A 22,527-nucleotide genomic window follows, 5' to 3' on the forward strand; every position below is an offset into this window, starting at 1 on the left:
ATTACACCATATTCTACTGCTCTATATATATATTACACTGTATTCTACCGCACTATATATATTACACTGTATTCTACCGCACTATATATATTACACTGTATTCTACCGCACTATATATATTACACCGTATTCTACCGCACTATATATATTACACTGTATTCTACTGCACTATATATATATTACACTGTATTCTACTGCACTCTATATATTACACCGTATTCTACTGCACTATATATATTACACCGTATTCTACCGCACTATATATATTACACTGTATTCTACTGCACTATATATTACACCGTATTCTACCGCACTATATATACTACACCGTATTCTACTGCACTATATATTACACCGTATTCTACTGCTCTATATATATATATTACACTGTATTCTACTGCACTATATATTACACCGTATTCTACCGCACTATATATATTACACTGTATTCTACCGCACTATATATATTACACTGTATTCTACCGCACTATATATATTACACTATTCTACCGCACTATATATATATTACACTGTATTCTACTGCACTCTATATATTACACTGTATTCTACTGCACTATATATATTACACCGTATTCTACCGCACTATATATATTACACTGTATTCTACTGCACTATATATATTACACCGTATTCTACCGCACTATATATATTACACCGTATTCTACTGCACTATATATATTACACTGTATTCTACCGCACTATATATATTACACTGTATTCTACTGCACTATATATATTACACCGTATTCTACCGCACTATATATATTACACCGTATTCTACCGCACTATATATATTACACTGTATTCTACTGCACTATATATATTACACTGTATTCTACCGCACTATATATATTACACTGTATTCTACTGCACTATATATATTACACCATATTCTACCGCACTATATATATTACACTGTATTCTACTGCACTCTATATATTACACTGTATTCTACTGCACTATATATATTACACTGTATTCTACTGCACTCTATATATTACACCATATTCTACTGCTCTATATATATATTACACCGTATTCTACTGCACTATATATATTACACTGTATTCTACTGCACTCTATATATTACACCATATTCTACTGCTCTATATATATATTACACTGTATTCTACTGCACTATATATATTACACTGTATTCTACTGCACTCTATATATTACACCGTATTCTACTGCACTATATATATTACACTGTATTCTACTGCACTCTATATATTACACCATATTCTACTGCTCTATATATATATAACACTGTATTCTACTGCACTCTATATATTACACCGTATTCTACTGCTCTATATATATATTACACTGTATTCTACTGCACTCTATATATTACACCGTATTCTACTGCTCTATATATATATTACACTGTATTCTACCGCACTATATATTACACCATATTCTACCGCACTATATATATATTACACCATATTCTACCGCACTATATATATTACACTTCTATGGATCAGAAAAACTGAAATCATAAGGAAGAACAGTCACAGATTTCTATGAGCAGCAGAAGAGTCAGATACTAAATCTTTTAGGATAACGCTGCCACCTGGTGGTCAAAACATCGTACTGCACTGTAATGTTACATAAATACCTGTACCCCGAGTGTCATCATCCTGTACCCCGAGTGTCATCATCTTGTACCCCAAGTGTCATCATCCTGTACCCCAAGTGTTATTATCCTGTACCCCGAGTGTCATCATCTTGTACCCCGAGTGTCATCATCCTGTACCCCAAGTGTCATCATCCTGTACCCCAAGTGTCATCATCCTGTACCCCAAGTGTCATCATCCTGTACCCCAAGTGTTATTATCCTGTACCCCAAGTGTCATCATCCTGTACCCGGAGTGTTATCATCCTGTACCCCAAGTGTTATCATCCTGTACCCCAAGTGTCATCATCCTGTACCCCAAGTGTTATCATCCTGTACCCCAAGTGTTATCATCCTGTACCTCAAGTGTTACTATCCTGTACCCCAAGTGTCATCATCCTGTACCCCAAGTGTCATCATCCTGTACCCCAAGTGTTACTATCCTGTACCCCAAGTGTCATCATCCTGTACCCCAAGTGTTACTATCCTGTACCCCAAGTGTCATCATCCTGTACCCCAAGTGTTATTATCCTGTACCCCAAGTGTCATCATCCTGTACCTCAAGTGTTACTATCCTGTACCCCAAGTGTCATCATCCTGTACCCCAAGTGTCATCATCCTGTACCCCAAGTGTCATCATCCTGTACCCCAAGTGTTACTATCCTGTATCCCAAGTGTCATCATCCTGTACCCCAAGTGTTACTATCCTGTACCCCAAGTGTCATCATCCTGTACCCCAAGTGTCATCATCCTGTACCCCGAGTGTCCTCATCCTGTACCCCGAGTGTTCTCATCCTGTACCCCAAGTGATATTATCCTGTACCCCAAGTGTCATCATCCTGTACCCCGAGTGTCATCATCCTGTACCCCAAGTGTTATCATCCTGTACTCCAAGTGTTATTATCCTGTACCCCAAGTGTCATCATCCTGTACTCCAAGTGTTATTATCCTGTACCCCAAGTGTTATCATCCTGTACCCCAAGTGTCATCATCCTGTACTCCAAGTGTTATTATCCTGTACCCCGAGTGTCATCATCCTGTACCCCGAGTGTTATCATCCTGTACCCCAAGTGTCATCATCCTGTACCCCAAGTGTTATCATCCTGTACCCCAAGTGTCATCATCCTGTACCCCAAGTGTTACTATCCTGTGCCCCAAGTGTTATCATCCTGTACCCCAAGTGTTATTATCCTCTACCCCAAGTGTCATCATTCTGTACCCCAAGTGTTACTATCCTGTACCCCAAGTGTCATCATTCTGTACCCCAAGTGTTATCATCCTATACCCCAAGTGTTATCATCCTGTACCCCAAGTGTTATCATCCTGTACCCCAAGTGTTATCATCCTGTACCCCAAGTGTTACTATCCTGTACCCCAAGTGTCATCATTCTGTACCCCAAGTGTTACTATCCTGTACCCCAAGTGTCATCATTCTGTACCCCAAGTGTCATCATCCTGTACCCCAAGTGTTATCATCCTGTACCCCAAGTGTTATCATCCTGTACCCCAAGTGTTACTATCCTGTACCCCAAGTGTCATCATTCTGTACCCCAAGTGTCATCATCCTGTGCCCAAAGTGTTATCATCCTGTACCCCAAGTGTTATCATCCTGTACCCCAAGTGTTACTATCCTGTACCCCAAGTGTCATCATTCTGTACCCCAAGTGTCATCATCCTGTACCCCAAGTGTCATCATCCTGTACCCCAAGTGTTATCATCCTTTACCCCAAGTGTTACTATCCTGTACCCCGAGTGTTATCATCCTGTACCCCAAGTGTCATCATCCTGTACCCCAAGTGTTATTATCCTGTACCCCAAGTGTCATCATCCTGTACCCCAAGTGTTACTATCCTGTACCCCAAGTGTCATCATCCTGTACCCCAAGTGTCATCATCCTGTACCCCAAGTGTTATCATCCTTTACCCCAAGTGTTACTATCCTGTACCCCGAGTGTTATCATCCTGTACCCCAAGTGTTATCCTGTACCCCAAGTGTCATCATCCTGTACCCCAAGTGTCATCATCCTGTACCCCAAGTGTTACTATCCTGTACCCCAAGTGTCATCATCCTGTACCCCAAGTGTCATCATCCTGTACCCCAAGTGTTACTATCCTGTACCCCAAGTGTTACTATCCTGTACCCCAAGTGTTACTATCCTGTACCCCAAGTGTTACTATCCTGTACCCCAAGTGTTACTATCCTGTACCCCAGCAGAGATCACACATTTGACAGGACACAATGACTCCACCCTGATAAATAATCATGGATTTATTGAATCAGTAATAACTTAAGACTGGTACAATCAGTTTTGTTCGTATTGACAGGAGACGCCATCGAATCCGACCGCGTGAAAAATTAATCACAAATAAAAAATAAACCCAGGCAGAAAGGAAAGATCCTACAGAAAATACTCGCCCTCCTCCCGCGCCAATGTATTTTCTTTTTTCTTTAGTTTTTCTTTTATTAATAAAACGACTTAAAAAAATCTCATCAAAATGCAGCAAATTCCTCGAGTTATTTACACTTTGTTACAACGTGAACATTTACATCTCCAGAGGGAAAACAAAGTATGGACAGGCGGGTGCGACGCGTTTCACCCACGTCACACGATATGGGGGGTTTATATTATTCTGTATCATTATTATTGTTCCCGTCTCCTTTATGTCATTGTTGCATAGAATCCGGCGGAGATCGCGTGATTGACTCTTGTAAAAGGCGATTGGAAGTATCGATTCCTGCTGTCGTCCAGTCCCGGCGTTTCTTTTAACAAGTCTATAGAATACGCCGACATTCTGGCGCCAAAATGGCGGAGACGTGGAATATAGAAGCTACGTGGTTTACGACGAGATACAAAAAAATACAATAAAATCCCCGATAATTATACATTCAGGCAGACCCGCTTCCTGATGTCAACCAAAGACAATACAGTGTAACCTAGAATTTTTCGACGCGTTTCAGGCGACGAATTGTGACTCTATATACAGAATCCCCCCAAAAAAGCTATAAATATAGATATATATTTATTTGTGAAAATCGCCAGTGATGCGCAACATCCAGCCGTAATTCACAGTTGTGGATTTCAGTGCCGAACTTCTCTTAATCTTGCTGATGCATTTTGCAGACTTTTGGGCGCAGCCATAATTGCCGTGCGCGTTTTGCCTTTTCCGTTCCATGCAGCGCCATTGTGAAATTGCGTTTCCGCTCTAACATGGAGCAGGACACGTGAGGTATAGAAGAACTGCCCCCTGCAGCCAGCACCTCTACTGTGTGTGTGTATATGTAATGTGTAAACCTAATGACCGAGGGGTTTCCCAGGTTGTATCACCGGAGTAGATCTAATGACCGAGGGGTTTCCCAGGTTGTATCACCGGGATAGATCTAATGACCGAGGGGTTTCCCAGGTTGTATCACCGGGATAGATCTAATGACCGAGGGGTTTCCCAGGTTGTAGCAGGTTGTATCACCGGGGTAGATCTAATGACCGAGGGGTTTCCCAGGTTGTAGAAGGTTGTATCACAGGAGTAGATCTAATGACCAAGGGGTTTCCCAGGTTGTAGAAGGTTGTATCACCGGGGTAGATCTAATGACCGAGGGGTTTCCCAGGTTGTATCACAGGAGTAGATCTAATGACCAAGGGGTTTCCCAGGTTGTATCACTGGGGTAGATCTAATGACCAAGGGGTTTCCCAGGTTGTAGAAGGTTGTATCACCGGGGTAGATCTAATGACCGAGGGGTTTCCCCGGTTGTAGCAGGTTGTATCACAGGAGTAGATCTAATGACTGAGGGGTTTCCCAGGTTGTATCACCGGGGTAGATCTAATGACCGAGGGGTTTCCCAGGTTGTAGCAGGTTGTATCACAGGTGTAAATCTAATGACCGAGGGGTTTCCCAGGTTGTATCACCGGGATAGATCTAATGACCGAGGGGTTTCCCAGGTTGTAGCAGGTTGTATCACCGGGGTAGATCTAATGACCGAGGGGTTTCCCAGGTTGTAGCAGGTTGTATCACAGGAGTAGATCTAATGACCGAGGGGTTTCCCAGGTTGTATCACAGGAGTAGATCTAATGACCCAGGGGTTTCTCAGGTTGTATCACTGGGGTAGATCTAATGACCGAGGGGTTTCCCAGGTTGTAGCAGGTTGTATCACCGGGGTAGATCTAATGACCGAGGGGTTTCCCAGGTTGTATCACAGGAGTAGATCTAATGACCGAGGGGTTTCCCAGGTTGTATCACAGGAGCATATCTAATGACCGAGGGGTTTCCCAGGTTGTATCACAGGGGTAGATCTAATGACTGAGGGGTTTCCCAGGTTGTAGCAGGTTGTATCACAGGGGATGTCCCAGTGTCTACTCCCCTGTAAAATGCTAATTTATGCAAATTCCTCCCCCTAAATAAAAATACAACAAAAATTCATAACGCAGCAGGTACCTAGGGGCCGGTATTGGCTCTGGTAGTACACATATAGACAATACATATAGTCTGTACTACAAATCCCAGCAGCATCACCAGGACACTGGCATATAGGAGCCATGTAGGGAGTTGCAGGTTACCCTCCTTGGCTATAAGGCATTGAAGGGTTAGCACCAAAACGGGGGGAAGGTGGGGGTTCAGAGACATCCATGTGGGAGCAGACGTGTACCTGAGGAAGGACGGGTATGCAGTTCTGGTCTTTCCAGTCCATGCTTGCTCGTATATTCTACGCAGCTAGGACCCTGCACAGTGCAATAGGGCAGTGTTTTCCAAACAGTGTGCCTCCAGCTGTTGTAAAACTACAACTCCCAGCATGCCCAGACAGCCAAAGGCTTTGTACAGGAGCCCCATAGCTTCACCCTAGGACCTTATTGGGCTTTCGGCCAGGTCTAGGACAAAGCCAAACAGCAAAATATAAAGCAGTGTTTCCCAACCAGTATGCCTCCAGCTGTTGCAAAACTACAACTCCCAGCATGCCCGGACAGCCTTTGGTTATCCGGGCATGCTGGGAGTTGTAGTTTTGCAACAGCTGGAAGCATATTTGTTGTGAAACACTGCTTTAGATTCTGCAGTTTGACGTTGTCCTAGGCCTGGCTGGAAGCCCAATAAGGTCCTAGGGTGAAGCTATGGGGCTCCTGTACAAAGCCTTTGGCTGTCTGGGCATGCTGGGAGTTGTAGTTTTGCAACAGCTGGAGGCACACTGTTTGAAAAACAATGCAATAAGGGATAGGGTGACAGTTTACTGTGAAGGGAACAGATATCGAAACGGGCAAAAAAAATGTAAAGGTTTGTGTCCATTTGGGAGGAGGGGGAAGGACAGCAATTTGCATGGTCTAATGATCCCCCCGTCCGATGACAGCAGAGGTGGTGGTTCAGTTTTTTGGTTTGGTCTCATTCCTGGTCAGCGGTTGGTACCTGGCGTTGGCGGCAAGCCCTTTTTCGCGCTCAGGGAACAGAGAGAGCGCCCTGCATAGCTGTAGAGTGTTTGCGGCAGACGTCCCTCCCCCCCTCCCCAGCAGCAGCACCGGTTTATAGACATCGAGAGCGAAGGCAAGCAGCGTAGTCAGCGACTATCTGCACTGAGGTCACCTAGTGAAGCTGGCACGACCAGTCCCCCTGTGTGTTTGGTTAGAGCAGCATAGGCAGTGTACCATCCAGGGGCCCCTGTCCTGTCAGCGTTTCAAGCGTTTCGGCCCGGTGCATGTAAGGAGTAGTGCAGCCTCCATTGTAACAAAGGGTCCGGCGACCAGCGCCCCCGTATGAAAGCCTAAAGTGTCATTGATATCCTGGGCGACCGTCATCATAGCGCAGACTCCAGGGAGGAGTCCAGGATGTCGTCGTGATGGCTGTTGCTGTTGGAGTCGCTGTCGTAGCTCTGCGGGCTGGAGAAATTAGCGGCTTCTTGGAGCCTCATCAGCATGTTCATCTGTGAGAGCAAAGGAGCGAAAACGTTACCGCAACAAGCAGGGGAGACTGAAGGACCGCGAGGGTCAAGAATCATATACGGGAAAGGTCTGAACTCTGTGCTCCCCCCTCTATATGGGCACCAGGAATACCCACCCTATAGGGACCATGGCTCATTAATCTATATGGGCACCAGGAATACCCAATTATAGGGACCATGGCTCATTAATCTATATGGGCACCAGGAATACCCAATTATAGGGACTATGACTCATTAATCTATATGGGCACCAGGAATACCCACCCTATAGGGACTATGGCTCATTAATCTATATGGGCACCAGGAATACCCACCCTATAGGGACTATGGCTCATTAATCTATATGGGCACCAGGAATACCCACCCTATAGGGACTATGACTCATTAATCTATATGGGCACCAGGACTACCCACCCTATAGGGACTATGGCTCATTAATCTATATGGGCACCAGGAATACCCAATTATAGGGACTATGACTCATTAATCTGTATGGTCACCAGGACTACTCACCCTATAGGGACTATGGCTAATTTATCTATATGGGCACCGGGACTACGGCTCATTAATCTATATGGGCACCAGGAATACCCACCCTATAGGGACTATGGCTCATTAATCTATATGCGCACCAGGACTACGGCTCATTAAAGGGGTTATCCAGGAAAAAACTTTTTTTCTATATATCAACTGGCTCCAGAAAGTTAAACAGATTTGTAAATTACTTCTATTAAAAAATCTTAATCCTTTCAGTACTTATGAGCTTCTGAAGTTAAGGTTGTTCTTTTCTGTCTAAGTGCTCTCTGATGACACCTGTCTCGGGAACCGCCCAGTTTAGAAGAGGTTTGCTATGGGGATTTGCTTTTAAACTGGGCGGTTCCCGAGACACGTGTCATCAGAGAGGACTTAGACAGAAAGGAACAACTCAACTTCAGAAGCTGATAAGTACTGAAAGGATTAAGATTTTTTAATAGAAGTAATTTACAAATCTGTTTAACTTTCTGGAGCCAGTTGATATATAGAAAAAAAGTTTTTTCCTGGATAACCCCTTTAATCTATATGGGCACCAGGACTACCCATCCTATAGGGACTATCTATGACTATCCATTCTATAGGTACCTGGACAACCTACTCTACTACTCTATCATTCCCAATGGCTCAATCTATAGGTACCAGGACTAACTAATCTAGGGATACCAGGACTACCCTGTACTCATTAGGTATAGGTACCAGGGCTTAAATGTTATATGTACCAGGACTCGCTTATCTATAGGTACCAGAACTACCCACTATAAGTCCAATGTCTCATTAATCTATTTATACCCAGGCTCTGAAGTCTAGGTATCAGGATTACACAATTCATAGGTACCATGACTCAATCTATAGGTACACGGACCCATTAATCTAGATGTACCAAGACTACACATTCTATAAGTACTGTAGCTCATTAATCTATAGGTACATGGACCCATTAATCTATAGGTACATGGACCACACATCTTATAGGTACTGTGGCTCATTAATCTATAGGTACCAAAACTTCCCATTCTATAGATACCATGGCTCAATAATCTTTCAGGTTAAAAGGGCCCATTAATCTATAGGTACCAGGATTCCCAGCTCTATGGGTACCAATACTTCCCACTCTATAGGGCTCTATAAAGAGGTCACAGCCCTCCCTGTTACATAAGCATCAATGCTCCCTGATCCATAAGCGCCAGGACTCCCCACTCTATAGATACCAGTGCTCCCCACTCTACAGACACCAGTGCTCCCCACTCTACAGACACCAGTGCTCCCCACTCTACAGACACCAGTGCTCCCCACTCTATAGACACCAGTGCTCCCCACTCTACAGACACCAGTGCTCCCCACTCTACAGACACCAGTGCTCCCCACTCTACAGACACCAGTGCTCCCCACTCTATAGACACCAGTGCTCCCCACTCTACAGACACCAGTGCTCCCCACTCTATAGATACCAGTGCTCCCCACTCTATAGATACCAGTGCTCCCCACTCTATAGATACCAGTGCTCCCCACTCTACAGACACCAGTGCTCCCCACTCTACAGATACCAGTGCTCCCCACTCTATAGATACCAGTGCTCCCCACTCTACAGACACCAGTGCTCCCCACTCTATAGATACCAGTGCTCCCCACTCTATAGATACCAGTGCTCCCCACTCTATAGATACCAGTGCTCCCCACTCTATAGATACCAGTGCTCCCCACTCTATAGATACCAGTGCTCCCCACTCTATAGATACCAGTGCTCCCCACTCTACAGACACCAGTGCTCCCCACTCTATAGATACCAGTGCTCCCCACTCTATAGATACCAGTGCTCCCCACTCTATAGATACCAGTGCTCCCCACTCTATAGATACCAGTGCTCCCCACTCTATAGATACCAGTGCTCCCCACTCTATAGATACCAGTGCTCCCCACTCTATAGATACCAGTGCTCCCCACTCTATAGATACCAGTGCTCCCCACTCTATAGATACCAGTGCTCCCCACTCTATAGATACCAGTGCTCCCCACTCTATAGATACCAGTGCTCCCCACTCTATAGACACCAGTGCTCCCCACTCTATAGACACCAGTGCTCCCCACTCTATAGACACCAGTGCTCCCCACTCTATAGATACCAGTGCTCCCCACTCTGTATGGCCGTGTCTACGTTCTATAGGTGTTTGCTCCTTACCAGAGGATCTCCGTCCCCCTCTCCAGATGGGGCCTGCTTGCTGGAAGCCCCCTCCCTTGGCACAGAATAACCGTCAAACCCAACGTCTTCCGGTCGCAGTTGGAGAAGAGGCGGCCACTCGTGCTGCAGGGGCACCGCCGTCCAGGGGTAGGTGTCCATAACCCACTTGGCAGGATCTTCCCAGGGGGCTCTTCTGCCATACAGCTAGAGGGGGGGAAACAATGGAAGATTCTGATATTGTCCATAATCCCCATGTAAGACACACAGATCTATAGAGATGATAGCGCCTCCTACCTGCAGCCCTTCTCTGACCGCCTCCAGCAGGTAGGGGATGATGGAGTAATTCCACAGGTCAGTAAACCAGACCCTTGAGCCGTCCACGTCCATCGGGCAGGACAGGAAAAGACGAGGTCCTAGGATGAAATAGGAAAACATTGAACTCCAGGCACAGGACTAGGTCATATGTGACAGCGCCAACTACTGGCAGCCAATCAGAATGATGGTTCCCAGGATTGTAACAGGTAATTGTCTGAGGCAGTGCTTCCCAACTAGGGTTCCTCCAGCTGTTGCAAAACTACAACTTCCAGCATGCCTGGACAACCAGGGTTGTAAGAGGTTATTGTCTGAGGCAGTGTTTCCCAACCAGGGTGCCTCCAGCTGTTGCAAAACTACAACTCCCAGCATGCCTGGACAGCCTTCGGCTGTCCAGGCATGCTGGGAGTTGAAGTTTTGCAACAGCTGGAGGCACCCTGGTTGGGAAACACTGGTCTGAGAGCTCTGGTCCTGCGTGTCACTTACCGATGGTGACGTCTGAGGAGCTGTGAGTCTCCAGGAAGCGGTTCAGGTGTTGCCAGACCTTGGGGATCCAGTCTATGATCTTCCCCAGCTCCACGTTCCTTGTTCGGTTGCTCATTTCTGTTTCGATCAGCTTCCTCCGGAGATAGCGGCCGAGGAAACCTTTGACGGGCTCGGTGTGGTTGGCGCATAGCACCCACCTGTGTAAGGTACAGAGCAGAGGAGGGTTACATGATGGTGGCACAGGAGGTATACATTGTATATGAGGACAACAAGGAGTTAATGCAAAATAACATTGTATATACAGGAAGAAAAATGTAAAGTGACCGTGATCACAGAGACATAAGGCAGAGACGTACCGGAAGTTATGGTGAAGCTGCAGATTGGGGGTGGAGGACGTGGCCTGGTTCATGGTGCCGATGATGTACGGGCTGCCGAAAAAAATTACCAATGATCAGACAGGTTGTATACAGATCCCATCCTCACAATGACCCTACAGACAGCCGGATACATATAGGCCAACAGTATATACAGGTTTACATAGTATATACAGAATACAGGATCACATAGTATATACAGGATCACATAGTATATACAGGATCACATAGTATATACAGGATCACATAGTATATACAGGAACATATAGTATATACAGGATTACATAGTATACAGTCATGGCCGTAAGTGTTGTCACCCCTGAAATTTTTCAAGAAAATTAAGTATTTCTCACAGGAAAGGATTGCAGTAACACATGTTTTGCTATACACATGTTTATTCCCTTTGTGTATATATATATATATAGATCTCCTCTCCTCTGTATATATATATATATTGCAGTAACACAGGTTTTGCTATACACATGTTTATTCCCTTTGTGTGTATATATATATATATAGATCTCCTCTCCTCTGTATATATATATATTGCAGTAACACAGGTTTTGCTATACACATGTTTATTCCCTTTGTGTGTATTGGAACTAAACCAAAAAAGGAGAAAAAAAAAGCATAATGTCCCCAAACTCCAAAAATGGGCTGGACAAAATTATTTGCACCTTTAACTTAATATTTGGTTGCACACACTTTGGGAAAAATAAGTGAAATCATTGTCTTCCTATAAGCATCAATAAGCTTCTTACACCTCTCAGCCGGAATGTTGGACCACTCTTCCTATAACCATCAATAAGCTTCTCACACCTCTCAGCCGGAATGTTGAACCACTCTTCCTATAACCATCAATAAGCTTCTTACACCTCTCAGCCGGAATGTTGGACCACTCTTCCTATAACCATCAATAAGCTTCTTACACCTCTCAGACGGAATGTTGGACCACTCTTCCTATAACCATCAATAAGCTTCTTACACCTCTCAGCCGGAATGTTGGACCACTCTTCCTATAACCATCAATAAGCTTCTTACACCTCTCAACCGGAATGTTGGACCACTCTTCCTATAACCATCAATAAGCTTCTTACACCTCTCAGCCGGAATGTTGGACGCCTCTTCCTTTACAAACTGCTCCCGGTCTCTTATTGGAAGGCGCCTTTTCCCAGCAGTAATTATAAGATCTCTCCACAGGTGATCAATGGGATTTAGATCTGGACTCATTGCTGACACTTCAGAACTCTCCAGCGCTTTGTTATCATCCATTTCTGGGGCTTTTTGATGTATGTTTGGGGTCATTGTCCTGCTGGAAGACCCAAGATTTCAGACACAAACCCAGCTTTCTCACACTGGTCTGTACAGTGCGAACCAAAATCCATTGGTAATCCTCAGATTTCATGATGTCTTGTACACATTCAAGGCCCCCAGTGCAAGAGGCAGCAAAACAACCTAAAACATCATTGACCTCCCCCATATGTCACTGTAGGTACTGTGCTCTTTTCTTTGTAGGCCTCATTCTGTTTTCGGTAAACAGTAGAATGATTTGCTTTACCAAAAATCTCTATCTTGGTCTCATCTGTCCACAAGACGTTTTCCAGAAGGATTTTGGTTACTCAAGTTCATTTTGGTAAAATATAGTCTTGGTTTTTTATGTCTCTGTGTCAGCAGTGGGGTCCTCCTGGGTCTCCTCCATAGTGGGGTCCTCCTGGGTCTCCTCCATAGTGGGGTCCTCCTGGGTCTCCTCCATAGTGGGGTCCTCCTGGGTCTCCTCCATAGTGGGGTCCTCCTGGGTCTCCTCCATAGTGGAGTCCTCCCGGGTCTCCTCCATAGTGGGGTCCTCCCGGGTCTCCTCCATAGTGGGGTCCTCCCGGGTCTCCTCCATAGTGGGGTCCTCCTGGGTCTCCTCCATAGTGGAGTCCTCCCGGGTCTCCTCCATAGTGGGGTCCTCCCGGGTCTCCTCCATAGTGGGGTCCTCCCGGGTCTCCTCCATAGTGGGGTCCTCCCGGGTCTCCTCCATAGTGGAGTCCTCCCGGGTCTCCTCCATAGTGGGGTCCTCCCGGGTCTCCTCCATAGTGGGGTCCTCCCGGGTCTCCTCCATAGTGGGGTCCTCCCGGGTCTCCTCCATAGTGGGGTCCTCCCGGGTCTCCTCCATAGTGGGGTCCTCCCGGGTCTCCTCCATAGTGGGGTCCTCCCGGGTCTCCTCCATAGTGGGGTCCTCCTGGGTCCCCTTCATAGTGGGGTCCTCCTGGGTCTCCTCCATAGTGGGGTCCTCCTGGGTCTCCTCCATAGTGGGGTCCTCCTGGGTCTCCTCCATAGTGGGGTCCTCCTGGGTCTCCTCCATAGCGTTTCATTTCATTTAAATGTGGACGGAGATTTGCGCTGACACTGATGCTCCCTGAGCCTGCAGGACAGCTTGAATATCTTTGGAACTTGTTTGGGGCTGCTTATCCACCATCCGGACTATCCTGCATTGACACCTTTCATAAATTTTTCTCTTCCATCCACCCCCAGGGAGATTATCTACAGGTCCATGGGTTGTAATCTTCTTGATAATGTTGCGCACTGTGGACAAAGACAAATCTAGATCTCTGGAGATGGACTTGTAACCTTGAGATTGTTGATATTTTTCCACAATTTTGGTTCTCAAGTCCTCAGACAGTTCTCTTCTCCTCTTTCTGTTGTTCATGCTTAGTGCGGCACACACAGACACACAATGCAGAGACTAAGTGAACTTCTCTCCTTTTTATCTGCTTTTATCTGCTTTCACCTGTTACGTGCCCCAGGTGAGTATAAAGGAACATCACATGCTTGAATCAATCTTATTTATCCACAATTTTGAAAGGGGCCAATAATTTTGTCCGGACCATTCTTGGAGTTTGGTGACATTATATACAATTTGCTTTTTTTCCTCCTTTTTTGGTTTAGTTCCAATTCACACAAAGGGAATAAACATGTGTATAGCAAAACCTGTGTTACTGCAATATATATATATATATACAGAGGAGAGGAGATCTATATATATATATATATATATATATATATATATATATACACACAAAGGGAATAAACATGTGTATAGCAAAACCTGTGTTACTGCAATATATATATATATATACAGAGGAGAGGAGATCTATATATATATATATATATATATATATATATATATATATATACACACACAAAGGGAATAAACATGTGTATAGCAAAACCTGTGTTACTGCAATCCTTTCCTGTGAGAAATACTTCATTTTATAGAAACATTTCAGGGGTGTCAACATTTACAGCCATGACTGTATACAGAATACAAGAACATATAGTATATACAGTACATACAGGATCACATAGTATATACAGACTACAGGAACATGGAGGCCAACAGTATATACCGGATCATATAGTATATACAGGATCACATAGTATATACAGACTACAGGAACATGGAGGCCAACAGTATATACCGGATCATATAGTATATACAGGATCACATAGTATATACAGACTACAGGAACATGGAGGCCAACAGTATATACCGGATCATATAGTATATACAGGATCACATAGTATATACAGACTACAGGAACATGGAGGCCAACAGTATATACCGGATCATATAGTATATACAGGAACATACAGGTCAACAGTACATATATATATATATACACACACATGATAGGGGGTCATTACCATTTGTGGTATTTGCAGTTCAGGAGGCCATTGAAGATCTCGCCCAGCGAGCTGATGTGGTGCAGGTTGTCCAGGATGATGACCAGGGGAACGTCCACCGCGTTGTTCTCGCTGTTACACTGATCGGCCAGGTTGGAGAGATACTGCCGCAGCTCCTGGAGGACACAACATTACACCGTATGAAGTGGAGGCCTCCCTGCTGTCACGTCAGGGATTAGAGGCGAGTCCTGGCTGCTAATAGCAGCCACTTCCCGCCATCTATAAAGCTTCATAGCCTGTTAACACTTAATGGCGTAAATATCCGTAATTTCACGGTAACTTATTCCCGCCCAAGACATAACTATACTTCATTGAGTGGGAAAGGGTTAAAAACGTATCCCCCTATGTGGACTCCATGCATTGTCTATGGGTGTGCTGGAGGTACCGTACTCAAGTACAGCACTCAGGGATCTCCGCGGGTCCTATAGACAATGCATGAAACGCGTCACATGGATACACTGCACCATGCATTGGGCATATACGTTTTTAAAGGGGTACGCCGGTGGAAAATGATTTTTTTTTCACGTCAACTGGCTCCAGAAAGTTAAACAGATTTGTAAATTACTTCTATTAAAAAATCTTAATCCTTCCAGTACTTATCAGCTGCTGAAGTTTAGTTGTTCTTTTCTGTCTGACCACAGTGCTCTTTGCTGACACCTCTGTCCATGTCAGGAACTGTCCAGAGCTGGAGCAAATCCCCATAGGAAAACCTCTCCTGCTCTGGAAAGTTCCTGATACGGACAGAGGTGTCAGCAGAGAGCACTGTGGTCAGACAGAAAAGAACAACGCAACTTTAGCAGCTGATAAGTATTGGAAGGATTAAGATTTTTAAATAGAAGTAATTTACAAATCTGTTAAGGGCTGCATACCCCCCTTTAACTCTTCAGGTGCCTTTGGAGTTCTCACCTTACTAGACTTGTGGTCCACGTTAAAAGTGGCGATGATCCCGTCCGTCAGGTCCCGCCCCTCGCGCAGCACCATGTACTCGGACAGACGGTTGGCCAGGTAGGTTTTCCCCGTCCCGCTGGGGCCGGACAATATGATTCTTCTGTGTTCCATCAACAAGGAGACGTAACGCTGTAATATCGGCCGAGGGATCAAGGTTTCGAACACCAGGTTGTCCAAGCTGTTCTCCGAGAGACCTGAGGGGAGGAAATGCAGTAAAGCGATCAGTGCTGCAAAATAACACAGAGCTCAAGGCTTCTGGGCCCTTGTATGACTACAACATATGCATGATATATATGTCCCACGTGTATCGTGAGATAACGTCATGGAGTGTGTAGCTGGCATCGCACCCCTGCCCATCTGTCCATGATGCCACTGTTGCCCCCAGACCCTGGTGCCCAATACTGATGGCTCCCCCCCCCGGGACCTCGCTTGACTACACATGCAAAACTCATCTGCAGGAATTGTTCAGTCTTGCTTACATTATAAGCTTACATTATTAATTACCCACTTCTTGCACTATTTTATAAGATCTCTGCTTACTGTCAGTGAATGGAATTCTTCCTTACTTAAATCCAGGGATTGATTTCCTGTCCTGAACAAGTCCACAGAGACAAATCCTACACTAAAAGGCAGTTGTTTCCAAACTGTGGACCTCCAGCTATTGCAAAACTATAACTCCCAGCATGCCCGGACAGCCGTTGGCTGTCCGGGCATGCTGGGAACTGTAGTTTTGCAACCACTGGAGAGCAATGATGTAAAGCAGTGTTCTCTGAAGTGTGGACCTCCAGTGGTTGCAAAACTACAATTCCCAGCATGCCCAGATACTGATGTAAAGCAAGCTGGGCATTGTAGTTTTCCGACAGCTGGAGGTCCACAGTTTGGGGAACACTGCATTACATCATTTTTCTCCAGTGGTTGCAAAACTACAACTCCCAGCATGCCTGGACAACCAGGATTGTAACAGGTTATTGTCTGAGGCAGTGTTTCCCAACCAGGGTGCCTCCAGCTGTTGCAAAACTACAACTCCAAGCATGCCTGGGAAACCAGGATTGTAACAGGTTATTGTCTGAGGCAGTGTTTCCCAACCAGGGTGCCTCCAGCTGTTGCAAAACTACAACTCCCAGCATGCCTGGACAACCAGGATTGTAACAGGTTATTGTCTGAGGCAGTGTTTCCCAACCAGGGTGCCTCCAGCTGTTGCAAAACTACAACTCCCAGCATGCCTGGGAAACCAGGATTGTAACAGGTTATTGTCTGAGGCAGTGTTTCCCAACCAGGGTGCCTCCAGCTGTTGCAAAACTACAACTCCCAGCATGCCTGGCCAACCAGAATTGTAACAGGTTATTGTCTGAGGAAGTGTTTCCCAACCAGGGTGCCTCCAGCTGTTGCAAAACTACAACTCCCAGCATGCCTGGCCAACCAGGATTGTAACAGGTTATTGTCTGAGGCAGTGTTTCCCAACCAGGGTGCCTCCAGCTGTTGCAAAACTACAACTCCCAGCAAATACGGAGAAGGCAGGCAAGAGGATGGGGATTATAATACCATGCAGCAGATTAGAGGTTAATGCTACTTGCAGATGCTAAAACCTTTGGCATGCTGGGAGTTGTAGTGCCACAGGTTTGGAAACAATATTGCAAATATTTTTTTTTTTACTAAAATTGTGCAACTTTCTCTATGTTTCGCATAAAAAATTATGTAGTAGTAGTGTTTCTCAACTGGTGCGACTCCAGCTGTTGCAAAACTACAACTCCCAGCATGCCGTTGGCTGTCCGGGCATGCTGGGATTTGTAGTTTTGCAATAGCTGGAGGTCCACAGTTTGGAACCCACTTTTGCAAAACTACAGCTCCAAGCATGCTAACAGCTGTCAGGGCATGCTGAGTGTTGTAGTTTTGCAACCAGTGGGAAAGACTGAAGTAAAGCAAGGTCTCCAAACTGTGGACCTCCAGAAGTCACTATTTGGGCATGCTGGGAGTTGTAGTTTGGCAACCAGTGGAGAATACCGATGTAAGGCAGTGGTCTCTAAACTGTGGACCTTTATATGTTGCAGAACTACAACTCCCAGCATGCTCAGACAGCCGCCTGTGTCTGTACACTGATGTGAAACAGTGGTCTCAAAATTGTAGACCTCCATATGTCGCTATCCGGGCATTCTGGGAGTTGTAGTTTTGCAACCACTGGAGGGCACTGATGTAAAGCAGCGGTTTTGCAAATGTGGACCTCAAGATGTAGCAAAACTACGATTACTCTCCAGGCATGCTGGGAGTTTTAGTTTTGCAACATCTGGAGGTCCACAGTTTGGAGACCACTGCTATAATGTCAGCACAGTATCATGTCCTCTTTGTAGGGTCACCCATTACACCCCAATTCATACACAGATGTCAAATTTTTTTACCTTTCAAAGACACAGAAATGGTGTCGTTCTCCCCCACAAGGTATCCGCAGGGGAGCAGCTCGGGGGTCCCGGCTGTGGTCGTCCGCTTGATCTCCCCGATGCTGTAACCGAGGACGCTGTCGGTGTTCAGCCCCAGTTGTGTCACCGGATCCACGTGAACTAAATATTCCTGCGGGACACACGGCTCTAGATTAGGGCCAATGAGACACAGAGCAGCCATCTCTTTTGTGTTATAATGTGCGGCCCCCTCAGCACTTACCTTGAACAACCTCCGGACCACCCCGTCCAGAACGTCCCATTTAGTTTTACCGCCAACACCGATGCAACCAATAAGGAAGATCCGAGGCCGGCATTCCTGCGGGATGGGAGAAAGGGGGAAAGCTGCAGTCATGGAACAAGGGAAACATTTTTGCACAAAGAAGGTTAAGGGCATATAAATTTTTGTTTATATACTCGAGTATAGGCCGAGATTTTCAGCACGATTTTTCATGCTGAAAACGCCCCCCTCGGCTTATACTCGAGTGAACTCTCCGCCTGTCAATCCCTTCTCAGTGGTCTTCAACCTGTGGACCTCCAGATGTTGCAAAACTACAACTCCCAGCATGCCCGGACAGCCAACGGTCATAGATGGCCCAGACCAGCTCACCGTAACTTCCCACCGAGGGGAGGTGAGTACAAAACAAAAAAAAGGGGGGGGGGGGGGGTTGTATGATGACGAAGGCCTCAGTGGTCTTCAACCTGCGGACCTCCTAGAGGTTTAAAAAACTACAACTCCCAGCATTCCCGGACAGCATTGTCCGGGCATGCTGGGAGTTGTAGTTTTTAAACCTCTGGAGGTCCGCAGGTTGAAGACCACTAATGAAGGGAACAACAGGCGGTGATGATGAAGGGATGATGACGAAGGCCGCAGTGGTCTTTAACCTGCGGACCTCCAGAGGTTTCAAAACTACAACTCCCAGCATGCCCAGACAGCCGATGGCTGTCCGGGCATGCTGGGAGTTGTAGTTTTGCAACATCTGGAGGTCCGTAGGTTGAAAACCACTGATCACGGGATTGACAGGCGGTGATGATGAAGGGGGGGGGGGTCTGGATGATTACATGGGGGGGGATGATGCATTTCCCACCCTAGGCTTATAGTTGAGTCAATAACTTTTCCTGGGTTTTTGGGGTGAAATTAGGGGCCTCAGCTTATATTCGGGTCGGCTTATACTCGAGTATATACGGTATATTTCTATTATAAATCCAGAATCCAGCAGCACACAGACTGGGTGAATAAAGTGAATATTTATTGCATATATATATATATATATATATATATATATATATATATATATATATATATATATATATATATATATGTCTATATCAGTGCACACCTAGAGGACATAAATGTACGTCATGGCGCACCAGGACATACTTTTATTCATCTCATGTTAAATAGTTGCAGAGCTTTGTGGACACTCATCGGACCCCCCTGACCGTGATTGCGGGTTTATGATGGGTGAAGATTTTATATATATATATATATATATATATATATATATATATATATATATATATATATACAGACACACACACACACACATACATTTATAATTCTATTATTATACACACACACACACACATATATATATATATATATATATATATATATACACGCAACCAATCAGATCACTACTTTCATTTTTAAAGAGGCCTCTGGAAAATGAAAGAAGCAATCTGATTGGTTGCTATGGGCAACTGCACTGCTCTTCCTTTACACAGGTTTTGATAAATCTCCCCAATGTGTATATATAAATATATATACACACATTTATAATTTTATTATAATATATATGTGTGTGTATATAATAATAGAATTATAAATGTGTATATATATATATATATATTTACATTTTTTTCTCTTTTTAAATGTTTTGTTTTTTGTGCATCCTTCTGTCTACATTTATTTTTATTTCCTATTTTTTTTATATATATGTGTGTATATCTATTACTCACCTCTCTCCACTTCATCTCCTCCATGAAGCTGACAACGATCTTCACGTGGCGGCTTTCCCTGCGCATGGTGCCATCGGTGGAGTCGTCCAACATCATATCTGTTAAGCGAAACCCGGATAGTGAAAACTATTATATAGACCCCCCCCCCCCCCCCCCCCCCGAAATTTCTATTAAACTATCAGTCACCAGGCAGATTATATATTATCAATATTCAGTGTGGGGCCCTATGGAATGCTGGTGTAAAGCATGGCATTTATAGAGTTAATGACTCCGCTGGTTTAAAGCATGGCATTTATAGAGTTAACCATAGAATAGGCTCCTATATATAGCTATGTGCTGGCCCTATGATATGTATTACAGCTTAGAGCAGTGTTTCCCGACCAGTGTGCCTTCAGCTGTTGCAAAACTACTACTCTCAGCATGCCCGGACAGCCGTTGGCTGTCCGGGCATGCTGAGAGTAGTAGTTTTGCAACAGCTGGAGGCACACTGGTTGGGAAACACTGCTCTAGGGTGTAAGTGAATATTAATTTCCCTGGATTTACCGAGGCTGGAGGACTCCGTCATGGTGATTCCGGGCTGTGGGAATCCTATGGAATGTCTTGGGGAGGAGGAGATGGAGATCTGAGAGGGGACCCTGCTGCACTTCCCAGTATTTTCTGCCTTCAAGCGATCGTTCTCGGTTTTCAGCTTCTCGATCTCCGTCTAGAACAGAAGAAACACAGAACATCAGTCCCGTCTTATGATGTGATCATCGGCATCAGACATAACGCGGTTCACGGTCATCAGACGGAGAATTCTACTATTACCTCTTTAGTGAAATGCTGGTTAAAGCTACTGATGCACTACAAATCCCAGAAATCATGTTCAGCTCAGCTGTTTCCCTTCCAGGATTCAATACGTTTTTCAATTTTGTGTTAATAAATCTTAATCACTGTATGACCGTACAATCATATTACCCCCATTTCCACGATACCTACTTGCTGTCAGTGAATAACAACATTCTTATTTACATCCAGAATGAGAAAACCTGAACAGACCTAAATACTTCATTTGTTACAATTGTATCCAGTCTAGACAATGCTCTGTGAGCTAAACATCCTGGACTCCAGACTGATACATTGTACATAGCTAGTCCTGCTCTCAGCTGAGAAGTATATACAATTGTATCCAGTCTAGACAATGCTCTGTGAGCTAAACATCCTGGACTCCAGACTGATACATTGTACATAGCTAGTCCTGCTCTCAGCTGAGAAGTATATACAATTGTATCCAGTCTAGACAATGCTCTGTGAGCTAAACATCCTGGACTCCAGACTGATACATTGTACATAGCTAGTCCTGTTCTCAGCTGAGAAGTGATACAATTGTATCCAGTCTAGACAATGCTCTGTGAGCTAAACATCCTGGACTCCAGACTGATACATTGTACATAGCTCGTCCTGCTCTCAGCTGAGAAGTATATACAATTGTATCCAGTCTAGACAATGCTCTGTGAGCTAAACATCCTGGACTCCAGACTGATACATTGTACATAGCTCGTCCTGCTCTCAGCTGAGAAGTATATACAATTGTATCCAGTCTAGACAATGCTCTGTGAGCTAAACATCCTGGACTCCAGACTGATACATTGTACATAGCTCGTCCTGCTCTCAGCTGAGAAGTGATACAATTGTATCCAGTCTAGACAATGCTCTGTGAGCTAAACATCCTGGACTTCAGACTGATACATTGTATATAGCTAGTCCTGCTCTCAGCTGAGAAGTATATACAATTGTATCCAGTCTAGATAATGCTCTGTGAGCTAAACATCCTGGACTCCAGACTGATACATTGTACATAGCTCGTCCTGTTCTCAGCTGAGAAGTGATACAATTGTATCCAGTCTAGACAATGCTCTGTGAGCTAAACAGCCTGGACTCCAGACTGATACATTGTACATAGCTAGTCCTGCTCTCAGCTGAGAAGTGATACAATTGTATCCAGTCTAGACAATGCTCTGTGAGCTAAACTCTACCACTCTA

The 22,527-nt window shown here is 44.9% G+C and overlaps 1 protein-coding gene and 1 long non-coding RNA gene across 2 annotated transcripts in view; one reads left to right on the forward strand and one right to left on the reverse strand.

Annotated features, from left to right (window-relative positions):
* Positions 1 to 3,891: 3,891 nt before the first annotated feature.
* LOC130277801 (uncharacterized) lies at positions 3,892 to 5,613 on the forward strand. The gene is made up of 2 exons (XR_008845571.1): positions 3,892 to 5,288; positions 5,332 to 5,613. It is a non-coding gene; the product is annotated as an uncharacterized LOC130277801 (long non-coding RNA).
* A 1,180-nt stretch (positions 5,614 to 6,793) lies between these two features.
* The window catches only part of NAV2 (neuron navigator 2), a gene marked incomplete in the record, with an annotated part of 234,265 nt that continues 218,531 nt past the window's right edge, over positions 6,794 to 22,527 (reverse strand). Inside the window, 11 exon segments of the mRNA XM_056527781.1 lie at positions 6,794 to 7,537; positions 10,266 to 10,469; positions 10,560 to 10,678; positions 11,064 to 11,260; positions 11,420 to 11,491; positions 15,128 to 15,282; positions 16,073 to 16,308; positions 18,508 to 18,676; positions 18,767 to 18,862; positions 20,506 to 20,603; positions 21,049 to 21,208. Of these exon segments, the coding sequence (XP_056383756.1) occupies positions 7,412 to 7,537; positions 10,266 to 10,469; positions 10,560 to 10,678; positions 11,064 to 11,260; positions 11,420 to 11,491; positions 15,128 to 15,282; positions 16,073 to 16,308; positions 18,508 to 18,676; positions 18,767 to 18,862; positions 20,506 to 20,603; positions 21,049 to 21,208 (1,632 nt within the window).

This window comes from Hyla sarda, chromosome 6 (genome assembly GCF_029499605.1).
Source record: "Hyla sarda isolate aHylSar1 chromosome 6, aHylSar1.hap1, whole genome shotgun sequence".
Taxonomy (NCBI): domain Eukaryota; kingdom Metazoa; phylum Chordata; class Amphibia; order Anura; family Hylidae; genus Hyla; species Hyla sarda.